Source organism: Opisthocomus hoazin, chromosome 13 (genome assembly GCF_030867145.1).
Source record: "Opisthocomus hoazin isolate bOpiHoa1 chromosome 13, bOpiHoa1.hap1, whole genome shotgun sequence".
Taxonomy (NCBI): domain Eukaryota; kingdom Metazoa; phylum Chordata; class Aves; order Opisthocomiformes; family Opisthocomidae; genus Opisthocomus; species Opisthocomus hoazin.
In genome coordinates, this window is record NC_134426.1 from 19,377,594 (window position 1) to 19,400,460 (window position 22,867).

Consider the following 22,867-nt stretch of genomic DNA (forward strand, 5'->3'; position numbering starts at 1 on the left):
GCTAACAGGAGAGTGAGAGGCATAATTGATGAAAATCTGTCTGAAAGGAAATTCCTGCTGCTTGTTCAAGACTGTACGACAGCATGTCACGACTGCCAGCAACCGGCATGCAGGCAAGAGCCAGCAATGAGTAGGGTTGGACAGCCCTGGGTCATAAACGAGATATGCCTCAGTGTTAGCATCATAGGATCTGCCCTGGATCCCATCCGAAACGAGACGCTGGAAGGATCCAGGATACTGGCAGCAGGTAGTGAAATGTGCCTAGTTCTGTGTAAACTTCTGAAACACCCTGCTGTAATAAAGGATTTCAACATTCAGTGGCAATTTGTGAGGACAGCTACACTCCACAAGGATTTCTTAAGAACTGGCTGGGTTATTGTCAGTTGTAGTGTGAGTGGTATTTTTTCTTGTCAAAGGAAATGCGGATTATCTTATAATTGTCACAGATACCTCTGACACTGTCTTACAAGTTATAAAATTCATGGATTAAAATTACAGATAGTAAATTCAGAATTCCCTGTGGTGCTTCTAGTACTGTCTTTTGTGCGTGGTGGCTGTGTCTCAGTGAAGGTATAGGCAAGGGCCTGAATAGCTGTATTTTGAGGGGAAAAAAATGTTTAGCGAATACTCAAAGACATATGGTGGTCTTGGAAAATTATGTAGTCAAATAAAAATGAGTTGAAGATATGAATAGGGTTTTGGCAAATAAAGAAGTCAAGATAACATCTGAAGCAGCTTGTTTTTCATATTTGTAGACATCTGGAAAATAAGTTGTAAGAACCGTTCTTCCAAGTTACCATGGTATAACATTTAGGTATTTCTACATTTCAGAAGCATATAATCTGAACTAGCCCTTTTATCAGATGACAACATTTTTAAATCTTCACCACCAGCATCCCATTTCAGCAGCACATCACAAATCTTCAGAGTCTCTGCAGCTTCTGTTTTCACATACTGCGTACCTGCCTGGCACGTGTGTAACTTTTCCAGCCAGTCAGCAAGCATCCTTGCTTTGCATCTGTCTGCTTCTTCACCGGGATGGGCTGCCTTTCTTGTTTTCAGTTTCCTCTGCCTCCGTTTTCCTTGAGTAAAATGGATGCTATAACCTTTAAATATCTAATAGAATAAAGTTATCATAATATTAAACATCTTTGAAGATCATAATATAATTATTTACGAACCATTTAATAATACCCATATGAAGTAGGTGAGTATTAAGTAGGTTCCTGTAGGTGCTCTATAGCTTACTTCACTAACAAATGTTAATTGAGTTTTGGAGCAAGAAGAATTATATTAATGCAAAATACTGATTATCAAATAGCTCTTCAGGGAATAATTTTAAGATAGCGCACTAGAATCTTGTGCTTCATAATTAGCAAGTTTTGTTGCATTTTTATGAGTTTTTGAAAGCCTGTTGTAATAACCACAAGATTTCTTTTTTTGGGTTGTTTCAGTCTGTAAAGCTTTTTTTTACAGCTTAGAACTTTTTCAGGTGACAAAAGTAGCTTTTCCATAGAACAAGTGTTGGATCAAGTGAGGACATCAACTGACATGTGGGAAGGGGAAAGGGGGAAATAAGGCCGCTCCTCAATAGAGCAGATCTTGGAGTAATTCCTGAGTACGCTGAGTCACCAGAGAATGTTTTAGGGAGCAAGTCAGGTGCCTGGACACAGATGTTTGGTGGCATTTTTTATGTCATACAGCATAGTACCCCACGTCCCACGACGTCTCTGCTAGCCCTGTGCCTTGGCTGCCCTGTGGCACCTGCGACGGCCCCGGGCACCGGTGGTCGGACATCCGAGCGGCTCCCACAGCGGCTGCTGGAGGCCAGCTGGGCAGGATCAGAGCTGGGCAGCAGTTGCATTTAGAGCTCCGTTACAGAGCTAAAAAGCACATGGCAAATTACAGTTTTGATTAATACTGACAGCGATGCTATCTCCTCTTCCCCAGCTCTCCTTTCTCCAGGAGGCCACGGTGGGCTGGAAGCTCGGGGGCGAGGCTGGGTTGAACTGGGCACGGCAAGGCCAGCCATGGGCCCGAGAAGTGGGCTCGGGTGCCTGGGCTGGAACCAGAGACTCCCTCTCCTCTCTTCTCACGGACTCTTTGAAGAAACTAAGAAATAAAGGTTGCGAAGGGCTCTAAACGTAATGTGGGCTTATTTGACGAAACCCATAGCTGAGGGTCGTTGTCTTTTTTCCCCCCAAGGAGGACGATACCGAACTTGGGGTGAGGCACGGTAAATAAAAAAGCACACCGGCGTTTTCAAGCACTGATCGATGATTCTAAACCACCCTCGGCCAAGGGAGGGAGGAGGGAGCAGCAGCCCCCGGCCCGCAGGGCGGGCTCCGGCCGCCGCCGCATGCTTCCCGCGCCCTCTCCCCGCGGGATGAGGTCGCGCGCCCCGCACCGGCGCTGCCCGAGCCGCTGAGCTACAGCACCGGCCCGGCGCGGGCAGCGCCGTGAGGGCCCGCTCCCCCCCCAGCCCCGGCGCTGCGAACCGAGCCGAGCCCGCCCCCGCCCGCCGCCCCAGGAAGCGCAGGGCTCCGGCGCCCGGCCCGCCGCCGCCGTGCATTGTGGGGCGGCAGCAGCAGAGCCAAGATGGCGGCCAGCAGGAGGCTGATGAAGGTAACAGGCAGCGCCGCGCCGGGAAGGGCCGGCCGGCGGGCGGGCGGGCGCGGGCATCGCCCCTCGGCCCCGGCGGCCCTCCGGGTGCTGGGGGTCGGCTCGCCGGCCGCGGCCTGGCGGGAGCGGCCTGCTCCCCGCGGGGGCACCCCGGGCTGGAGCGACCGGAACGGGAGCAGCCGGCACCTAGGCCGCGGCCGTGAGGGGCCTCGCTGTCTCCCGCGCCGCCGCCCTGGGCTCCGGCAGCGCTGCGCGGCCCCCGTGGCCGCCCGGGGCTGGGCGGGGGAGCTCGGCGGGCGCCGCGGGCCGGGCCGGGCCGGCCCCCTCCCTCGGGGGGCTCCCGCGGTGACTAAGCAAAGAGGAAGGACCGTGGGGGGGGAAACGCCGCTGCCGGGGCGCCTCGGCCCCCGCCCGGGACCGGGGCCATCCCTGGGCGGCGTGAGGGGTCGGGCCGCTGCCGGCGGTGCCGCGGCGCGGTCCCCGGGCCTGCCCGCGGGGAGGGCTCGGCGGGCGGCGGGGACGCGGCCTGCCGGGGTGGGGGGGTGTTCTCCGCTCCCTCCGCGGTTTCCGGGGTCAGGAGCCTTCCCCAGACGCCCAGGGGTGAAATAATTTCGTTTTCGTTGTTTTGGAGAGCGACCTCTTCCTTGTATGAGTAAGAGGTTTGCCGCGCTGAAATGTGGACCTGGGTTCAGAAGTTTCCTGTCGCTGCAGACGTGGTGATGTTTTTGTCTCTGTTCTGGTTGCTCTGAAGCATGGCTGTACGTGCAAACTCGGCTTCAGCTGGGTTTTAACCAGGAGCGCGCGTAGTACGCTGTGACGTACTGCTCGGGACTGTGTTCCTCATCATTTTGCTGGAGAAGTAAGGTACTTCTGAGAAAGAAAGTGATAACCATTACCCCCAAAGCATACAAGTTTATTTTATGTGTTGTGTATAATTGTCAGTTAACATCGCAGACTGTATGCGGTGGGATTTGCCTAGGACATGCGTACATAGCGACATAAAACTTAGTCGTCTGTAAAATGCTATGGTAATACCCTACAGTATTTGCATGCAAAGTGCCTGTAACATAAATCAATGGACTTTACCAGCTAGTCCTGTGAAACACAGGGGAAAGACCCTGTTAACTGTTTTAATCTTATTAAAAAACCTGTGGGGTGCAACATAACCACACACTAGGATTTGACAAGTACGTGGGCCATTCTGTTAATCTTTTAATATCAGTTTTAGAGCTGGCTTCCAGGACATGGACCTCTAATAGGGCTGGGATTTCACTAGGGCACATAGATGGCAGGCTTTGAAGTTGCATTTCGTTAATTGCACAGATATATTATTAACCATTAGAACTTGGTCATTTTTGAAGAAACCAATAGCAGAGCAGTGCTTTCATAAGGCTAGTTTTGTTGTTTTAAATGTGCTATGGAGTGATTAAACATTGAATGGTAGATGCATTGTGTGTGGAGTCATTCATATATGTTAAATCAGTAGACATAAACCTTTGATTGTCCTTAAGGATCCTGATGAGACTGGATTCATTTTTTTATTTCTTTTTCTTGATAGCTGGTATGTTTTGTCACAGCTTTAGTATCATAATCAATATGTCTTGGTTCATACTCAGATAAGGTTCCCCTTAGTTTCAGATAGTAAACAACCATTTAATTTAATCTTTTCGTAAGGCAGCTCTTCTGCCTGTTCTGAAAAAATCCATTAATTGTTCAAAAGCACATCACTGCTACTCTGGTAGGAAAAAAATACATTTCCAATTATTTTTTTCTTTTTAAATTTAAAATGGAACATAAAAATCTGAAGGCCAGAAAAATTGTTCTTAGTATCTGTAGTGCCTCTTGCTTTTCAGCTCCCCCACCTCAGTTCCTCTATACTTCTAAAGTGTTAGTACTTTAATCTTTCACTAAGATGTCATAAAAGTGGTTTTTGACAACGTGACCTCCTTCTAGAAAAGCAGTGTGGCAGTTGCTTTTCAGAGGGAGTGGTGTAGGAAGGAAGGAAGTATCGATAGCTCCCTTCTTACATTTTTACTTTCATTTTTATTGCATGATGTTTGTGGGTTGTGCGTGTTGTGTGCGGGTTTGGTGCCAGCTCGAGAGCTGTGAGATGCTTTGTCACGATTTGTAGAGGCTATTAAGTAAGCAGCTACCTTCGTGCCTGTTGGAGAGTCGAGTCAGCCCAAATGCCTTTGAGTTCTGCCATTCATCTCAGTAGGAGCAAAGTAGAGCTCTGGTACAGATGATGTAATCTGGATTACTGCAGCATGATATTTGGAAGGTACAAACTCGCATGTGTGTCAACCTAATACCATTATTTTAAGTTCCAAATTCACAGATCCACTTTAAAAAGTCTTTCACTGTTGGGAGTTTTGCAATACAGAAGAGTCGGTGTTGTGTCTTTCTTGGGGTCGCAGAATGAGGAGTGATTATAACTGAGGGAAACAAAAGGTTTTCAGTGTGTCACTCATGTTTAAAATAATTTAGGATAAGCATTAACTGTATTTGCCTTGAGCTAAATGTCGAGTTTGTCTTTGGTAATTGAGAATAAACTTTGAACCTTTTATAGGTCACATAAAGCAATTCCCATTTCCTTAAGGTCTTGCCAATGTTTTGAAGTACTGCATTTTTTCTGGACTCGTGTCATGCATCATAGTTATTCATATTAATCACAGTGGCTCAAAGAGACGGAATGTAGTAAATTCGTAATAAGACACTGTCTACCTGTTGACAACTGGGAGTATGGGTGTAGTTTCCGCTTTCCAGGTGGAAATGGGTGTCCTTTTCATATTGTGGAAGCCATTTGTATCTTCAATTTGCAAACCTCCTTGTGAAAGAAGTATTACGAATTTTGTCATTGTACTTGTACAGTTCGATTTTAAACATGAAATCAAGTTATAACAAGAAGATGGTCTTGTTTTCTCAGGCTCTGAGTGAATTACGTTTCCTCGGCCAGGACCTTATTTATGGCCTGTTTTTGCAGGCCTGTTATTCAGATAGTCTAACTGAAGTTTTCTCTACTGATTTACAAAAAATCAGCAGAGGTGTGCCCATCTAGGAGCACACCTAGGTTCGCAAAAATGTGAAGTAAACACAGCTAATGAATCATACTCCAGCAACATGTGAGGTGAAGTGTTGATCTGTGAGCCACCATTACACCTCTTCAGAGAGCCACAGCTGTCAGATCTTGACTCCTCATGAAATGTGAGAGGTGGAATAAAGCAGCCTTTGTCAAGGATATATTGTTGCAGACAGTTTCTCAGGGTAAAAACAGGCAAATATGGAGTAATGATATTTAGGAAAGGATCCAAGGCTTCTGTTTTAAGGGAGCTACTTTGCTTCACGACCCTTTCTCGTAAAAAGCAAATTGTCTCCAAACATGTGTGATAGGGAACATAGATTTGCAAGAGACATGCCAGAGATTTCAATGAGACGCTTTGCACAGTTGCCACCCACTAGTGTAAAACAAGCCGTCTTCCGTGCGAGATCCGCAGCTGAATGCTGTGTGGTGAGGTAGTGGGTAGTTGCAAAGGGAAGGCTATTTTGGTGCTGGATAGCCATAGTACTTACTTGGTGGTGTAGTAACACGTGGTACTGAGATGCACCTTCAACAGGCGGCTTCAGGTAGGGTTTGAGAAGGCTGTCGTGTCCTCAGTGTGGAGCTGCTTCTGTTTCCTGGTGTTCAGATGTTCAGAAGTATCTTTAGTGTTAAAAACTGAAAATGGATTTAAGGAGTAAATAACACGTCACATATGAAGTGAGGTATGTAGACAGTTGTTTTAATCTTACTGTTTTTACTCTGCTTCCATAATTGCATAGTGAAACATTTATCCCACTGTTGAACTCCATGATAAAATACAAACACAAGGTCACACCCAGGCACTTGCTGTAGATGGCCTGCAATCTCCAGTATGCTGTGGTCTTGTAAACACCATAACCCTTCCAAATAAAGGGGTTGTAAACTACTTTGATATTTGAAAAACAATTCTAAATTGATCCAAACACTGGCTATCAGTAACAAGGGAAATGTGGTTTTGAGCAATGCATGATTGTCCTTACAGGGAAGTGAGAATACTGATTCATTTTCCTTTTTTGAAACTGAGAATTGACAAAAGGATTTTTAATCAAATGAAAGTAGTTTTGCTGTTAAGTAGCATTACTCAGTGAATAAAAGGCATGTGAGTATACAGGGTTGTAATGTTGCAGTGGAAACTTAATAATAGTTCATAGAAGAGCTAGAATTTTGTTGTGTTTTTTGGTTGGGTTTGTAGTGTTTTGGGGTTTGTTCGTTTGTTTGTTTTCTATTAAATTTGATTTTAAGGTGTCCTAACACTTGTCTGTACTGTATAAGATTCAGAAAGTAAACCTGGCCAGTTCCTTGTCAGTGTCTTGGAGCCTGTTGAACTTTGTCACACTTCTCTTAGATAATACATTTATGAACAGGTAAGCATAAATTGTAAACAGTAGAGAAACACGATTTAGTATTATTTCAGTAGACTTTTGTTTTTCTTTGTGCATATAATAGCATTTTGGGCTTGATGCAGAAATGTCAGTGTGAGCTCTTACACTTATTGCCATATTCTTGAACTGCACTCTTACAAGTGATTGTCTTCACTGCATTTTCCTGTCTGGCTTGGGATTTTTTTAGAGACATCCCAAAACTTGAAAGATGTGTGGGCAAACAGTTGCAGGGCTTTTAAAAGACTTAGTACATTTTAAGTTGATGCCACTAACTTTTCTTTTTTATTTCAAACGTGTAATTTTTGTTTTGAACAGCGCAAATGATTACACAATATTGAAAATCAAAATTTTAACTCCTTATTGATTATACATGAGTAGTATGTGTTTTTGTGACTACCTTCAGCATTGTACTTGAAGACCAGATTCTACTTGTGAAACAGTATTTTCTCCATTTCATGTGCTCTGTATAAGACTTTCTTTAAACATATCCAAACTACAAACATCACATCTCAAGAGAGCCTTGTGAAATAAAAAGATGTTCTATTTTACAAGTGGGAAAACCACTGCAGCAAGGTCACGTGCAAGGTTGATAACAGAGTGGGGAATGGAAGACTGATTAAAATTTGTACGGTAGTCTTCTAACCTTTAGTTACACTCCTCCTGTACTCCCTTAATTATGTTACTTGACAAAATTAAGGGGTGGAGGACAACAAAAGGAATTAATCTATTTACTGTCTGCCTAGACTCAGAAGTATTATTGTGAAATAGATATCTGGACTATATCCTTTTACCTCATAAAGTAATTTTTGTCCCTTTGGAATTGCTCAAGCCCATATTAAATGCAGTATTAACTTTTAATCAGTGCTGTTTGAAAGTATTTAGTAGCTCATTCACTTTAACAGTACTTTTATACAGTAGTTGTGTCTGCCTCTGTAGCTCTGAGGCAATTACATCTTTATTATGGGTTTTGGCAGTTGCCAGAAAAAAAACCAAAACAACCCACACACCCCCTTAAATTGTGCATGCTGAATCTCTTACTGATGCAGGAAGGCACAAAAACCCTAAAAGCCTGACTTTCGAGTTCAGTGTTACATTGTATTTGTGCGGATAGGAGAATGAAAAACCCACCTATTCGTAAATAAGCCTAGCAGGGATTCAATTAATATGGAGTGGTGTATGAAGTCCTAAACACTTCTAGTATAAGAAGAGTAATTTCTTTTGTAAATTGGAACCCGTCTTGAGCAGCAAGTCCTCCGCTAAGGTAGGCTTGATTCTCCAAGACCTTTGCAGCCATGCCTGTGTGTGCCGAAAAGAATTGCCCGCTTTATCCCCATCTGTTCCCCTTGTTGGTTGTCAGTCACCGCAGGACCCAAGGCGGCAGAAGGAGAAGCACGCGATATAGTCCTGGTACACTGCAGTAATTTACCACTCTTTGATTTTGAAAGTGAATTCCTGCAAAGGCTTCACATGTCAGTTTAAGGAGGAAGACATCCTGAATCATTTTCTACTAGTTTTTTAGTGTCTTTTAGGCTGTTTAATTCCCTCTCTCGTGTGGTGAACTTGAGGAAAAACAGGGACCGATTTGCTTTTTTTAAAAAAAAAAAAATTTCTTTGCTTTTGGATAAAGTTTTACAATTTTGTAGTAATCTCTGTACTGGATTCTGACATTTTTTGGTTCAGCATCCAATTTTTTAACCTGAATCTAATTATATGATGTAGGTGTTTAATATTCCAGTAATGTGAAGCCATGCTTTTCTAATTTGTTTTATTACCTTGATAACATACCTAAATTGTAGTCATAGTCCTCCCTTTCTGTGTCTGGGCAGTTGTTCTCAGGGCCAGGAGCAGCGTAATGCTATCATCTGAACCTGTGATAAAAGCTTCTGCAGGGAAGCTGCACTCCCACTGGGACATTACAGGGGAGACTTCTGTCGTATGCGTGATGTTTTTACTATAGTAGCTAGAAAATTGTCTAAACCCATTTTCCTCTCCTTGTTTTGGAGTGAAGGCACTTGTGATGATGTTTATTCATGCTTAAATACGTACTGGTTAATTAGCTTATTTTGTTCCCAATGTTTGATGTGTGACATCTAGTGTGGAATGGGATTTATCCTTTTTATGTGCTGCGGAGTAGTGGTTTGCCAGGACTTGGCAGTTTTGTACGTGTAGAGCGTGAGCTGTTCAAAACCCTGTTCGGAGTGAGTTGCTCTCCTGACCCTGGCAGGGAAGAGCCGTTCTGGTACCAGTCGGACGCCGCCGGAGCTGCTGCTTTGTGCACTGAGCCAGCTCGACAGCGCGCTGTGGATGTGCAGGTTCAATGCTTGTAAAGGATCTCGCAAAGCTGAGATAATAAAGATTATTTTCTTTTGAATATTTTGGGTTGCTATGTATCCCTGTAAAGGTGCTTCATGGGATTATTTTTATGTGATTTTTATATGTGTTCCTGCTTTCAGGAAATACGATAATCCTCTTAGCCTTTTTTAGAAAACAGCCCAAACTGTCTGTGATACTGCATAAATCAAGCAGCAGTGGAATTTCAGGATTAATCCACAGGCCCAGACTAAATAGTCGGTGTTAGTGTCATGCAGACTGTGTTGGGCATCAATTCAATATCCAGGACTCCAAGGTTAAACTTGGGTATTCTGAGTACTCTCTTGCTTTCATAGGTGCAGTGGGTGAGAATGTAAATGTTCGTCTTCTCATGTGTGGCTGTCATGTGATTTTTGCTTCATGTGCATTTGGAAATCTCATTTTCCCTTTGGGTTTGCATTTTATCATGATGCTAAGTTTATGCAAGAGATTACTGCGCATATTAAATCTCTGCCAGTCAGATGCAGAAAGGTTTGATCTAAGATGAACACAGAGCTATTTTAGGGGGAAAAAAAACCTGGACAGTACAGCACTTGTACCAGGAAAACTGATCTTTTTTGTTTTTCGTGTATAGTGCCTTTGCTTGTACTTGATGTTTTTATGCTAATAATATTCAGTCTGGTTTTGCAAATACGCTAGCACCCAGCAAAGAACTGTGTGCTGGCAGGGGGCACCAGTGTTGCTATATAAGCAACATTTTTCCTAGCTTGTGTAGACACACAGGCATGTGCTTCAGTTTTGAAAGCACTGGGAAAGTTTTGTGGTTTACTGTGGATGACTTTTGAATTTGAATTCAGTTAAATTCTCTTTAAAGATACAACTTCTAAATTCAACAGCAAAGGGCTATAATTGTTAGGGGAAAATGTGGAACCTTGAGGTGTGGTTTTTTTTTCTTTTGGTCTTATGAAATAGTCCAGGAAGCAGTTGCTACACTAGGGCTTATACATTATTTTAAATACAAAATGCCTGAATACTTGTTTTGGTGATACCTAGATCACTAGCTGATCAAAAATTGTTTGACTGGTGCAGAAAGGTACCTTGTTCAAGAGCAGTAACAGCTATAAAGAGAGGTATCTTAATATATTCTGTTAACTTTGAGGTACTAAATGGAGATAAAGCTGTTCAAGTTATTGGTCTAAATAAGGCTAGTTTGGCTTAGATTGATATTTTTCTGTGTCTGCATCAATTTAAGTTGGTAATGCAGGAACTTGTTAGTTTTAAGTTAAAACAGTTGGCCTGTTGAGTGACTTTATCTGTGTTTAAAACTGTTTTCAAGTAATTCTTCCAAATCATTATTTTCCTTCAGACAAGTCCTAAGATGCCCTTTATTTCTGTGCTTTGCAGAGTTACTAGGAGTCTGTTACCAAAGCTACTGATTTGCATTTGAGATATGAAAACATGCACTTTTTAAATACTTCCACATAATTGTATCTGTAATGATGTTAATAGCAAGGCATTTTTGTCTTTTCCTGATATACCAAAAATAATGGGGTTTTTTTAATACCTTGTCTCAGAGAATTTTACTTCTTACAGGTGCAAAATTTTCTTTCTTATTTGTGTGGGTTGCCACCACTCTAACCTCAGGCTTCTTTAACATTAAAGAAACCCGCATTGACCTCTAAGCATTTTGAAAAATAAATATGAGCATCTTGCTTAATACTGTTATTAACTTACACTTTGCTTGATTTTCAGGAGCTTGAAGAAATCCGCAAATGTGGAATGAAAAACTTCCGTAATATCCAGGTTGATGAAGCTAATTTATTGACCTGGCAAGGGCTTATTGTTCCTGTGAGTATAGACTATTCCTTATTCTAATGAGCTTTAAAATAAAATCGGAGTTATTTGTATCTCGTAAATCCACGGTTTAGTAGTGCTGCTAGCGACCGTTAGATAATTTTTGCACCCTGACAAGAATCTGTTTTATGGTTATAAAACCTGGCTTTCAGAGTTGCGGGTTTGTGCAGGAGCTAGTCATTTATAAATATAACGTAAGTTTATGTAGATTATACTGCAGCATCTTAAACATGCTCTGAGCGGTTGAAGTGTGGTCCCAGATTTAATTCTTGTCTCTCTTCAGACATCTTGTGTAATCTTGGGCAAATGGTGTAACTTCCTGTCTCATTTTGTTCAAGTGTCTTCTGTGTTTTGTTTTGTCAAAGTTTGATAATGTTAGTAGGTGTTTCTTATAACTAGTGTGAATTAAAATCCATATGTAATCAAAAGGTGTTCTAGACTTCTGATCAATACCTGCCTGGATGCCTCATCATTGCAGGCCCGGTCTGACGCATGGCTGCAGCTGGCAAGGGCTGGGGACTCAGTGGTGGCACTGGGTTACTTGGGAGAGGTGTTGGGAGGGAGAAGCAAATGAAGTTTGTAGTTTACAACATTAAGCTAAAAGTACAAAATCTACATTATCATAGGAAAAAGCCTGAGGTATTGAATATTTTGTTTATTCCTGAGTATATATATTTTTAAATCCACTAGATTTACTTCTAGGATAAAGTATTGAGTATTGGGAAAAGTTTGAAGCAAGGAAAAGGTTTGGATTTTCAGAATTTTCAGAGCTCTTTAAAAGAATGTCTCTTTATGTAGGCATTAATTATTGCCACCCCCCCACCACCACTTTAATTTTATAAAACTCTACTGTGTTTCAAGAGAAAGTTTAATAGAAGTAGATAACCACTGTATTAGTCAAATAGAGAGGGATTTATTACTGAGGGAAAGCAGGAAATCTAGTGTGTTGAATTCCTTGGTTGAAGTCACTTTGAATTTCACCCTCTTTGTTTCCCACTGCCATGGCCCATGAGTCATGTGAGCTGCTTTTGAGTCTGCAGCAATAGAGGCTGTGCCATTAGGGCATCAGTTGTGCTTTTCCTTGGGTGCTAAGGAAAAGGGCCCCTGACCAGAGTAAATCTGTCTTTTTGTAAGACTTTGGAACATCTCTTTAGCACTTTCTCTGCTTTGTTGGTTGGAGACTGTTCCCGAGTTCAGATCATACAGGCTGAGATAATGGCTAGGCCTTTGCACTTTAGATACTGTAGAATACGTTTAGTTTATTGTTTACTTATGTTCCTGCAAGTAATTTCTTTGAGTGGTTGAGGCTACTCTTGCAAATAAAGCAAGCAGGATTTGACATTAAAATTTGACAGAGCTGACAAACAATATACTTTAATAAGCCACTCTGATATTTGTGGTTCGTGTCTAACAGTTTACTGCTTGATAATACTTTGAAGCAGTATAAGGTTGGTAAATAGGAGTAGTAAAGCAAAGCACCAAAATGCTTGTTTATTCCTGTTAAAATCTGCACTATGTGGTGTACAGCACCAAAATGCTTGTTTATTCCTGTTAAAATCAGCACTATGTGGTGTACAGCGTCTATTTTTAACAGTTTTTGCTCACCAGAGTATGAGCTTAGAGTTTGTTTTGCGAAGGTTCACAACGTCACAAGTGTTTAAACATTGCTGCAGTGAACGGGGCTGCATACCTGTGTTTTGCTTTATAATGTACCCTTTTCCAAGGGAAATAGCCTTAAATTCATTACTGGTATGGTTAAGAGGGAATTTTGTCATGAAATTATTGTAATAATGAATAAAGCGGTGTGTGTTTAAAGAGTAGTATGGTTATTTTGAGGATACACTAGAGAAGGTGCTTTAGTCTTAGCATAATTTTTTTAGCTATTGCAATGCTGGAGTTGACTTAAAAGTGTAATACACAAGCTGGTTGCAAGTTTAACTTTTTTGCTGAGTTTTTGCTTTTGAAGTTCTACTATTTCTAGTATTTCTATTGCAAGTTCTGCTATTTCCATTTTAGAAAATGTTCTTGCTTAGGATTTAAAGACATATTACTCAAACTTTAGTAGGACTAACCAGTTACTGGTTATTAAACTCTATAACTAGACATTGTTTTAGTCAGCTTCTTAATGAAGGTGTGAAAGATACAAAGGTTAATACTTTTAGCAGTGTTCATGCAGAATTACTGTGAAAGATACTGCTTTAAAAGTCTTCCTTGTATGTAGTGTATTTTCTTCTTCAGAAAAACTGTTAGTTTTCAAGGGTGTTTGCTCAATTGAGAAGCAGTTTAAAGATAGCTTGTCAACTTCTTTTCTTGTTCTTAACTGTAGAATAAGATAGTTGATGTACTGTATGTTGAAAATGTACACTATTTGTTTGATTTCAACATCAAAATGAGACTATCTACCCCAGGCTCCTTGCTCTTGTAAGAGGTGTTATTGGTGTACCATGAATTTCATTTCAGTTAATCAAAACAGTTTGCTGTGGATAAACTTTGGCAGAGCAAAAATACTCCAGGTGAATGTGAGTTGTGTTTGTCATTTCTGTTTAGTATTTGTAATTCAGACTCTCTCCCTTGTCAGTGTCAAAATAAATACAACAAATTATTGAAAATTAATTGCTTGAATATTCTGTGTTTTGTCTATTTAAAACATGAGCAACCCTTTACATACGCGTTCAGTTCAGTATATTGGTGAGTTATAGTGAAGAACTGTTCTGACTGACAGTCAAGCAGAAAATGGGCGTTTTTAAGCCAGATCAGTTTCCGTCCCAGTTCACTGAACGGCCTCACAAATTACAGCATGCGATGGAGGTACAAACAAGTGAGCCGTGGGGGGAGAGGGCACTAGCTGCTCATGTTGTCACCACCACCAAAAAGTTATTTGTTAAACTTCCAAAGCTTTTAGGATTGCTTGGATCGAGAGTGATTTTAAAGCCACTCTATTTACCTCTTCCCATGACTGCAAAAATTCTGCTGTTCTTCCTAGAAACACACAACCAGACTTCTCCATATGGAGAATAAATGTTTTCTGTTGAGTAATATTTTAATAGAGCACTCCCCACCCCCAAATATTAGTAAACCTTGTTAAACTTCTGGAGTGGGTTTGATTGCAGGGAATGGTCTGGTTGCTAATGAAGAATGTGTGTGATGATACTTTACACCAACTGGAGACTCTCATCCTTTTATTCTTGTTCCCAGAGTATTTGCAAAGGCTTCATGCTGTAGTTACTGTTTTCAGTGCAGAGTGGTATTTTCGTAAGCTTTTAAATGTAGCAGTGGTTTATTTTTTCTTCTGCAGTTAGTATTTGAAGCAGTATCAATAGTCTAACAGGTTTTTTTAAATGAAATTCTGGGTCTTGGTTTTTCTGTTTCAGCATAAAGAACTATGTTGCTTACTTCATGGTTCTGTCATCACGCTCCTTCAAAAATGATCTGATAAGAGTGTGTGCTAAAACTGCATACGAATTCAGAATGTTCTCATCAGCAGACGCAGTGAATATCTATTTTTAGTACCAATGAATGCTCAGCAGATTTTTGTGTAGTCAGCACAAAAACGTCTTGGAACATACAGGGGAATCTGACAAATCAAATTTCTTTGCTGTTTGTACTACTGTGTTCTGAGACACCTAAAATAACTAGGTTTAGTGAAACCATTTTTCCTTGTCAGGCTTCCTGTTTGTATCTCAGAAAGGGTTTACAATGGTTTTTGAAGTACAAAGTTGGGAGTAAAGCTACTTGTTAGGTAGGACCTTGAGCTTGGAGTAAATGGGATTGGATGCTTTCTTACTAGTAGAAATGTCTGCCAACTTCAGAGCAATGGTAATCTGCTTTTTCCAGGGTGAATACAAATGTTGTAGAGGTTGCATTGCCTCTCTCTCAGCAAACAGGCTTTGATGTTTCCTGACACACAGATATGGCAGTAAGTGTTGGAAAAAGGTGCCTTTAAAAGACATCATTTGATAGATCGAAGTCTGGAGTGTGGTTTTTCTTCATTGTAGCCGTTGGAACATGCCAGATTCTTGACATTCTGCCTTCTTGTTGCAGGACAATCCTCCGTATGATAAAGGAGCCTTCAGAATCGAAATCAACTTCCCAGCAGAATATCCATTCAAACCTCCTAAGATTACATTTAAAACAAAGATCTATCACCCTAACATCGATGAAAAGGGGCAGGTTTGTCTGCCAGTAATTAGTGCTGAAAACTGGAAGCCAGCAACCAAAACTGACCAAGGTAGGACTCCATGTGAAGAAGGAACTGGGTATCAAGAAACTTCGTGCTGTGTTTAAATGTAGAGCTAATAGCGTTTCAGCTTGTCAGCTGGTCACTGCTCTTACGGTATATTAATTGTCATACAGTTTGTGTCATGAATCGCGTGTTGTGAGCACAGTGTGCGGCTCTTTTGGAATCTCATTTTGCTATTGGAACGAAAGGTAATGACACTGGCACATGGCGTGTCCACCTCCAGGAAACCACCGGATTCTCCATGACTGAGGAGTTTATTAAGGTTGTGTCCTCGACACACTTGAAAATTCTGGTGGTAGTTTGTGGGGGGGTTATTTTGTGTTTCTTTTTAAACTGACTTTATAATCCAGAGGTGTTCGGTATGTTCCTGGATGTTTGAAAGAAGGAGTCTAAAACCTCAAGGCCTTGAATATTTTACAATCTCTGCCATGTGGTTCAGTGATTTGAATATATGGTTTGAAATATCTAGGGAGTCATAAACAACCTGAAATCATAACACAAATTAACTCTTGGTTCTTAAAAGATCACTGCTGTGAGGCTTACTGTGTAGAGTGCCTTTGGATAAGAATTTAAATATTTTAAGGAAAAGTTTCATCAAGTTCTGTGGCAGACTGAGAGTGTTATCTGAGTATTTTTTTTCTGTTGTTGTTGCTTTCATTAGTTGTTCGGGTGAGAATTTCATGTTTTCTGGCAGGTAATGATTAGCTTAATATTAAGCATTTATTATTGTACATACAGAAAGAGCAAGCATCCTTGCAAGAACTACATATTTTTTAATAATATAAATTCAAATCAGTAGCAGTTTAGTCCAGTGCTTCAGTGGCACTGAAGTATCTTGCTCTGTAGGAGAACGTATTTCTTTTCCTCTTTAAGGTTGTTTTCACTTAAACTGTGTTCCTGATAGTAAACAACGCTGTACTTGAGATCTCTTTTCTCTATGTACTTCTGTGTGCTAATAAAACTACTTACAGTTTGCATGATCTTACCCCAAAGGCAAAATGGAGAAATTCCTGTAGTTCTTTCAGAAAAGATCGAGCAGTTGAATGTTGGGGGAAAGCGGAGGTGGCAGCAGGAAAAACCTGTTAAATAGATGGGTGAAAATCTTATGGTTTGTTGTTGGTTTATGCCAGGTGATACAGGACAGAGATCCTTGGGAGAGATGAAATGGAAGCAGTATGTGGAAGGTTTCTGTTAATGCCTTAGCAGTTGTCTTAATCTTGCAAACTTTCTCTGGTTAACTAAAGGAAAAACGTGTTGTCTCTACCCATTGAAACGCAAGTTGATATTAGTTGGAACTATTGAACCAGTCGTTTGCATGTGCAGGAAATAGCGTCTCCCTGAGACGTAGCAATTCTCTCTTTTTCTGAGAGAGTAAAAACTATGCTAAAATCAGAATTTGGAACAAACCCTGGGTACCATAATATGGCAGATCTCTCATTTTCTGCTGTTTTGTGGTCTTTTGTTTGTCTTTTTCACTCTTTCATCAAGAAGTCTTTTTAGTTTCAGTGTCTGTTGTTACTACATCATGGTATGAACCTGCAACAATGTTATTACAGCCCTGCTTAAGTGTCTGTTCCTTTTTCTCTGGAACTCTTCTTGTTACTGAAAAACAAACTTCAGTCTATTTGCTGCTTGAGCCTTCCTCAAGGATATAACGCAGCATCGTTAGTGCAATATCAAAGTGATTGGTTTTGATCAGTCATGTGTCAGGAAAGTGGAGAGATTAGGTTTATCATAAATCATTAACTCACCTTTCATGTACTAAACATGCATCTTAGTGCTGTACTTTTTATTAATTTATGCTTAATATTAAAACAGACCATTGTGACAGTAGAATTTCTAAATGCTGTGGATACTGAGGCAATTCCTGTTATGACAGTCCTCATTTTTTCTGGCTTGTGTGTTAAATAACCTTAATAACACAATAACACTTCCTTTGTAGTGTTTTAGCATGTTTTACTGAGTGAAAAGGGATTGTCACCTGCAGTATTGATGCTAGTTTCATAAGTAGTCATTGATATGATGACAGTTGTCATAAGTCCAGGACTGGTGAGTTCCTGTGAAGTAAGCTAGTACCAGGCCTATGTTCTTTAGATGGCTTGTTCAGTTTAAATTCTGATTTGTGGTAAGAAATGTTCCTGCATAGCAATACAGTGACAAGCGTATTTCTGGGTTTTTTTGAAGTATGTTCCCCATTCCTGTCAGGTAAGGGTGGAAAAGAGTATGAGCATGCAAAGACTGATGCTCTGAAAGAAGCCACTCTCGTATTCTAGCACCTACTGGAGCGATAAGTATTGTTAGAACTTACACTGCGGAACTAGGGAGAATCCAGTTCAACTGCTAAGTAGCAGTTTCAGAACAAGCAACAGGCTCTGATTTTTCACGCGGTGCGTAGCTGAGCTGAGGAGCTCCCTGCCGCTGGATGGTGGAGGTGTCAGTGTTTTCCGTGGGTTCGGGAGGCGGCAGCTGGCTGTAGTGTGCAATGTGGGAATTTAACAGAGTTTTGTTACACTTGCTTTAAAAACGCCCTCGGGGTGCTGCTTTGTATTACTCTGGGTAGCACAAACATACCTCAGACAAAGTATTATTAATATAATAATTACCCTCAGGGTGAAGAAGTTCTTCCTCATGCTCAGACGGAACTTCCTCTGCTTCAGTTTGTGCCCGTTGCCCCTTGTCCTGTCACTGGGCACCACTGAAAAGAGTCTGGCCCCATCCTCCTGACACCGACCCTTAAGATATTTGTAGGCATTTCTAAGGTCCCCTCTCAGCCTTCTCTTCTTCAGGCTGAACAAGCCCAGCTCCCTCAGCGTTTCCTCATAGGACAGATGCTCCAGTTCCCTCATCATCCTCGTAGCCCTCCACTGGATTCTCTCCAGTAGTTCCTCGACTTTCTTGAACTGGGGAGCCCAGAACTGGACACAGTACTCCAGATGGGGCCTCACTAGGGCAGGGTAGAGGAGAACCTCCCTCAACTTGCTGGCCCCACTCTTCTTAATGCACCCCAGGAGACCATTGGCCTTCTTGGCAGCTCATGGTCAACTTGTCATCCACCAGGACACCCAGGTCCCTCTCCACAGAGCTGCTCTCCAGCAGGTCAGCCCCAGCCTGTACTGGTGCATGGGGTTGTTCCTCCCCAGGTGCAGGACCCTGCACTTGCCCTTGTTGAACTTCATCAGGTTCCTCTCTGCCCAACTTTCCAGCCTGTCAAGGTCTCGCTGAATGGCAGCACAGCCTTCTGATGTATCTACCACTCCTCCCAGTTTTGTGTCATCAGCAAACTTGCTGAGAGTACACTCCGTCCCTTCATCCAGGTCACTGATGAAGAAGTTGAACAAGACTGGGCCCAGTACTGACCCCTGGGGGACACCACTAGCTGCAGGCCTCCAACCAGACTCTGTGCCGCTGATCACAGCCCTCTGGGCTCTGCCGTTCAGCCCATTCTCCATCCACCTCCCCGTCCGCTCATCCAGCCCACCCTTCCCAAGCTTCCTCGTGAGGATCTTATGGGAGACAGTGTCAGAAGCCTTGCTGAAGCCGAGTAGACAACATGCACTGCTCTCTCCTCACCTACCCAGCTGGTCCTGCCATTGTGTGAATGTCGTTTCCTTTGAAAGCGATAGGGGAACGCTGATGAAGCGGCTGTTAACAGTGGGGTGAAAAGCATCTTGCAGTTCTCACCAATTTGTTTGCCCGGTGTATCTCTGCTAGAGGGTGTATTTGGCAGCATAGACTAAGGGGAAGAACTGTCTTCTGTTTGTAGGGGAAGGAAGAGTCATAGAAAAAGAAAGCTGGAAAAAATGGTTTCCAAAAGCAGGCCCAGTTACAGTTGCATCATTGTGACAGGTGTTAGGAAAAAATCTTTCGTGACGGAATTCCCTCTTTACCCAATCCCTTTTAGATGAACTTGTCTGTGAAACTTAGTTTCTTTCTTAGCCATAGGAGGGTATTTCAGATAGGATGCCAGTTACACGGGAAATAATTTGTAGTGCATTTTGATCTCTATTCAAGCTGATTTTGTTTACAAATACGATTTTCTGGTGTTCATTCATGGTCATTGAGCTAAATCTTGGCATATTGCTATAGCTTATTCATGCTCTGGTTTTGAAAAGACGGAGATTTATAGGGAAGTCTTTAAATGCAGTTAAAGCTCTTTTCTTACTGGGGAATTTTGCTTACTTTTTGGTTTGTAAAAAATTAACCATCTTAGTATCTGACAGTATTTATACTTCTTTTGACAGTAATCCAGTCCCTCATAGCACTGGTGAATGATCCACAGCCCGAGCATCCCCTTCGGGCTGACCTAGCTGAAGAATACTCTAAGGACCGTAAAAAATTCTGTAAGAACGCTGAAGAGTTTACAAAGAAATATGGTGAAAAGCGACCAGTGGACTAAAATCTGACACAAGTGATGTCAGCAACGTATGCTAGAAGATCGGAGCAGTGCATTTGAGACACCCCACAAAGCAGGACTCTATGGAAAATTGACAAGTGCCACCTTTTGGTGTTAACTTGTGGCTGTTACTAACTTTCTACAGTTTTCTTAATCAAAAGTGGGCTAGGTAACCTGTAAAGAAAGGATTAAAATTTAAGATGTTCTAGTTCTGCTTTCTTTGTTTAAAAATCACTGCTTCAATATACTTTAAAGTATGCTGTTTTCTTTTTCTTGTCAGAATTTATCAAAAATATCTAGACTTATATTCTGCCCTTAAATTGAAAAGGTTGTGGCTGTCATTTCTTATTTTTCCTTGCAGTTCCCACTATCTTGAGTTCATTTAATTCTTCATTGAATTTTATCCCCCTCCCCAAACTGATGTCTTAGAAAAAATATCCCAGTTCTGGCAGAAAACGATTGAGTGTTTGGCAGTTTTGTTTACTTTTCTTTCTAAATGTTGCACTGTGCTTTGTGGGACTTGTTGCAAGTTCCCCTTAACTTCAGTTTGTAACATAATAAACAAAAACCAAACCAACTCCACAAAAACAATCAGAAATAATGTCCAGGTCTTATGTAAATCTGGCTGATGTTACCACAAAATGTTTATTAAACGGGGAAACCCAAGTTTTTGTGTGTGTCATTGAATTAAATTATGGCTTATGTCCTGCTTTTGGAAATCTCTGGGGAAAAAAAAAATCTGTAGCAAGCGAGTAGTGGAATGTGATTATAAACTTCTTTCACTTCTATTCTTAATAGCTATGCAGAGCAGCTGGGGAAACGTGCACAGAACAACACGACGACCAGTTTAGAAGAGTTTCAGAAATTGGGGACCAAGAGGTACCAAAGTGATAAACTGGGTTTTTTCCATTAAAATTTGATATTTTGGAAACGTTAATTTTGAATTCAAGTGCTAACTCTGACAGCACTGCTAGTCGTCTCGGAACAGAGTGTGTAAGAGCCGTCTGTGCGCTGTGGGCTGGCACTCGTGCCCCTTCCCTGCCCAGCTGCTGTGCAGTTCTTACCGACCGTGGGGGGAGAACAGGACTAAGCAATAACCTGTCGCGGCGTACGCTTCCCCACTGCTGCTCCCGCGCTTCGGAAGCACGCAGGTTGGATGATTTAATGAGTACTGCGAGTATCATTCTATCATTCTAACTTCACGAGGCAGAGCTGTTTTCCCGTTGCTCCAGGGCACACCTGCGCATGCTGAAGGAAGCCCATTCTGTTCAGAACTGAGCATCCTTTACTGTCTCTGCTCCTTTTCTCCTGCCTGCCTGTCTTTTTTCCCCAGTCTGCAGTGTGATCGTAGCTCCACAGTCAAACTGCCATACAGTCAAACTGCCAGCTCTTCCCTGCCTGTCGAACTTGGGTATGTTGTTGAGTACACAGATTATCTCCAGAAATCCGTAGGTATCTGGGAGCACATATCATTCTGATGTGCAGGAAGTGGAGGCAGAAAGTCCCTCGCACCCAGATGGTTGTCTGTACTCCGAAATTCATTTTTAATACAGGCTCTGCCTTTGCAACCTTTCAGAACTAGTGTGTCAGCGGTAGGTCTCTTTTGGTTTTAATGTCTTGTATATTTGCTATTTCTTCAGTCATCCCTCTCATCCGGCTTTAATTTCCGATTTAGCGTAAACAATGACAGCCCTGTACCTCACCTCTGTTGGAAGTAAATTTTTTTTATAAGTTAGGGAGCTAAGAAATTTTATGTTTAAGTGTTCTTAGACAGATTCTTTGGCAGGTAAATAAAGTTAAACCACATTCACCTTATTTGCGGAAACTTACATTTCCTAAGTGTTTTCATGCTTGTGAGAGCACTGTCTAGTACCAAATTTTCACATTTTTGTGTCTTCGTTTGCAGAAAGTTGGTACTGATTTTGTTTCATTCACGCTCACACGGATTCATAATAAAATAATGCCAAATTATCTGTCAAACTGAAGTGTGTAACTTCTGCATCACGTGAGTCACTGTACCTTTGGATCATGTCTGTTGGCATGGCAACTTGCCATTCTCTGAATTTTCTTTTTATTTAAAACTATAGCACTAGTTTGCTGCCCTCCTTACTACTAACAAGTAGAACCTTCTGGTTGTAAGCCTCTCAGGTCGAAGACTGCATTGATCGGAATCGGTGTGACTGGGAGGCCAGTGGAGGGGAACCAGAAGGGCTGTGTGACTGAGGAACTCCGGCCAATTCGTACGGGCCTACCGCAGCGCTGCACCAGCTGTTCCGATGGCATCTGCTGAGGTCACAGAGAAGACAGAGATTGCTGTCCCTTCTCTTGGTGTGTTCGTCGTAGTTCAATTCCTAAATGATGAGATGTGTAACCTGAGGGACAGCTTTGTCTGTAGGCAGCCCTCTGAAGAGAGACAGAGGTCAGACACGGTATTGTACGGTTGAAGTCTGAGAACAAACAAATCAAAGTACGAAGTCCTATGTTAACTCAGGAAATCAAGCTCTTGTTCTCTCTGGTTCCCTAAGCCATGCTGAATTCTAAATGTGCAGTTTAATATCCAAAATAAAAACAACATACTGGTGTAACTACACCCAGGAGTACTGGTATAGGCTTTCTGCAATTCCATTCTGCTACCCTAATAAAAATTGCTCTCAAAGGTTCTGTGGCATGGTTTTATTTTCAGAGAGATTTGGGGTTTAGACTTCTTTCTTGTTGAAGTATCCTGGTACAATGACATTTGTAGGCAGTGGTCTGAATGTGTTTTTAATTTGAACTCGGTGTTGTCTTTAAAGCTTTCATAGATCCCCTGACAAACTTCCTTCCCTATTGCGGTACATTTTACGCAATTGAAAGGTTCCCTATCTAGAAGTCTTTCAGTAGTCCTTTAGTCAGTTCTCCATTTAAAACTCCATTGAATTTAAAAGAAAATTCGGGGTTTAATGCTGTCCGTTTAAAAATATGGAATTTGCAAAACGTATTTTTTGTCT

The 22,867-nt window shown here is 41.8% G+C and overlaps 1 protein-coding gene across 1 annotated transcript; it reads left to right on the top strand.

Annotated features, from left to right (window-relative positions):
- Nucleotides 1-2,529: 2,529 nt before the first annotated feature.
- On the top strand, nucleotides 2,530-22,541 carry UBE2L3 (ubiquitin conjugating enzyme E2 L3). The gene is made up of 4 exons (XM_075434773.1): nucleotides 2,530-2,625; nucleotides 11,146-11,241; nucleotides 15,289-15,475; nucleotides 19,729-22,541. Exons 1-4 carry the CDS (start codon nucleotides 2,599-2,601, stop codon nucleotides 19,881-19,883), a joined length of 465 nt encoding a protein of 154 aa, XP_075290888.1. The 5' UTR covers nucleotides 2,530-2,598; the 3' UTR covers nucleotides 19,884-22,541.
- Nucleotides 22,542-22,867: the final 326 nt, after the last annotated feature.

What these genes read in the sequence shown, in the direction of transcription:
- UBE2L3 (XM_075434773.1), top strand. Translation starts at nt 2,599, where the DNA reads ATGGCGGCCAGCAGGAGGCTGATGAAG. An exon ending in CCAGCAGGAGGCTGATGAAG is followed by an intron (nt 2,626 to 11,145) that starts GTAACAGGCAGC and finishes CTTGATTTTCAG; the next exon opens with GAGCTTGAAGAAATCCGCAA. An exon ending in AGCAACCAAAACTGACCAAG is followed by an intron (nt 15,476 to 19,728) that starts GTAGGACTCCAT and finishes TTCTTTTGACAG; the next exon opens with TAATCCAGTCCCTCATAGCA.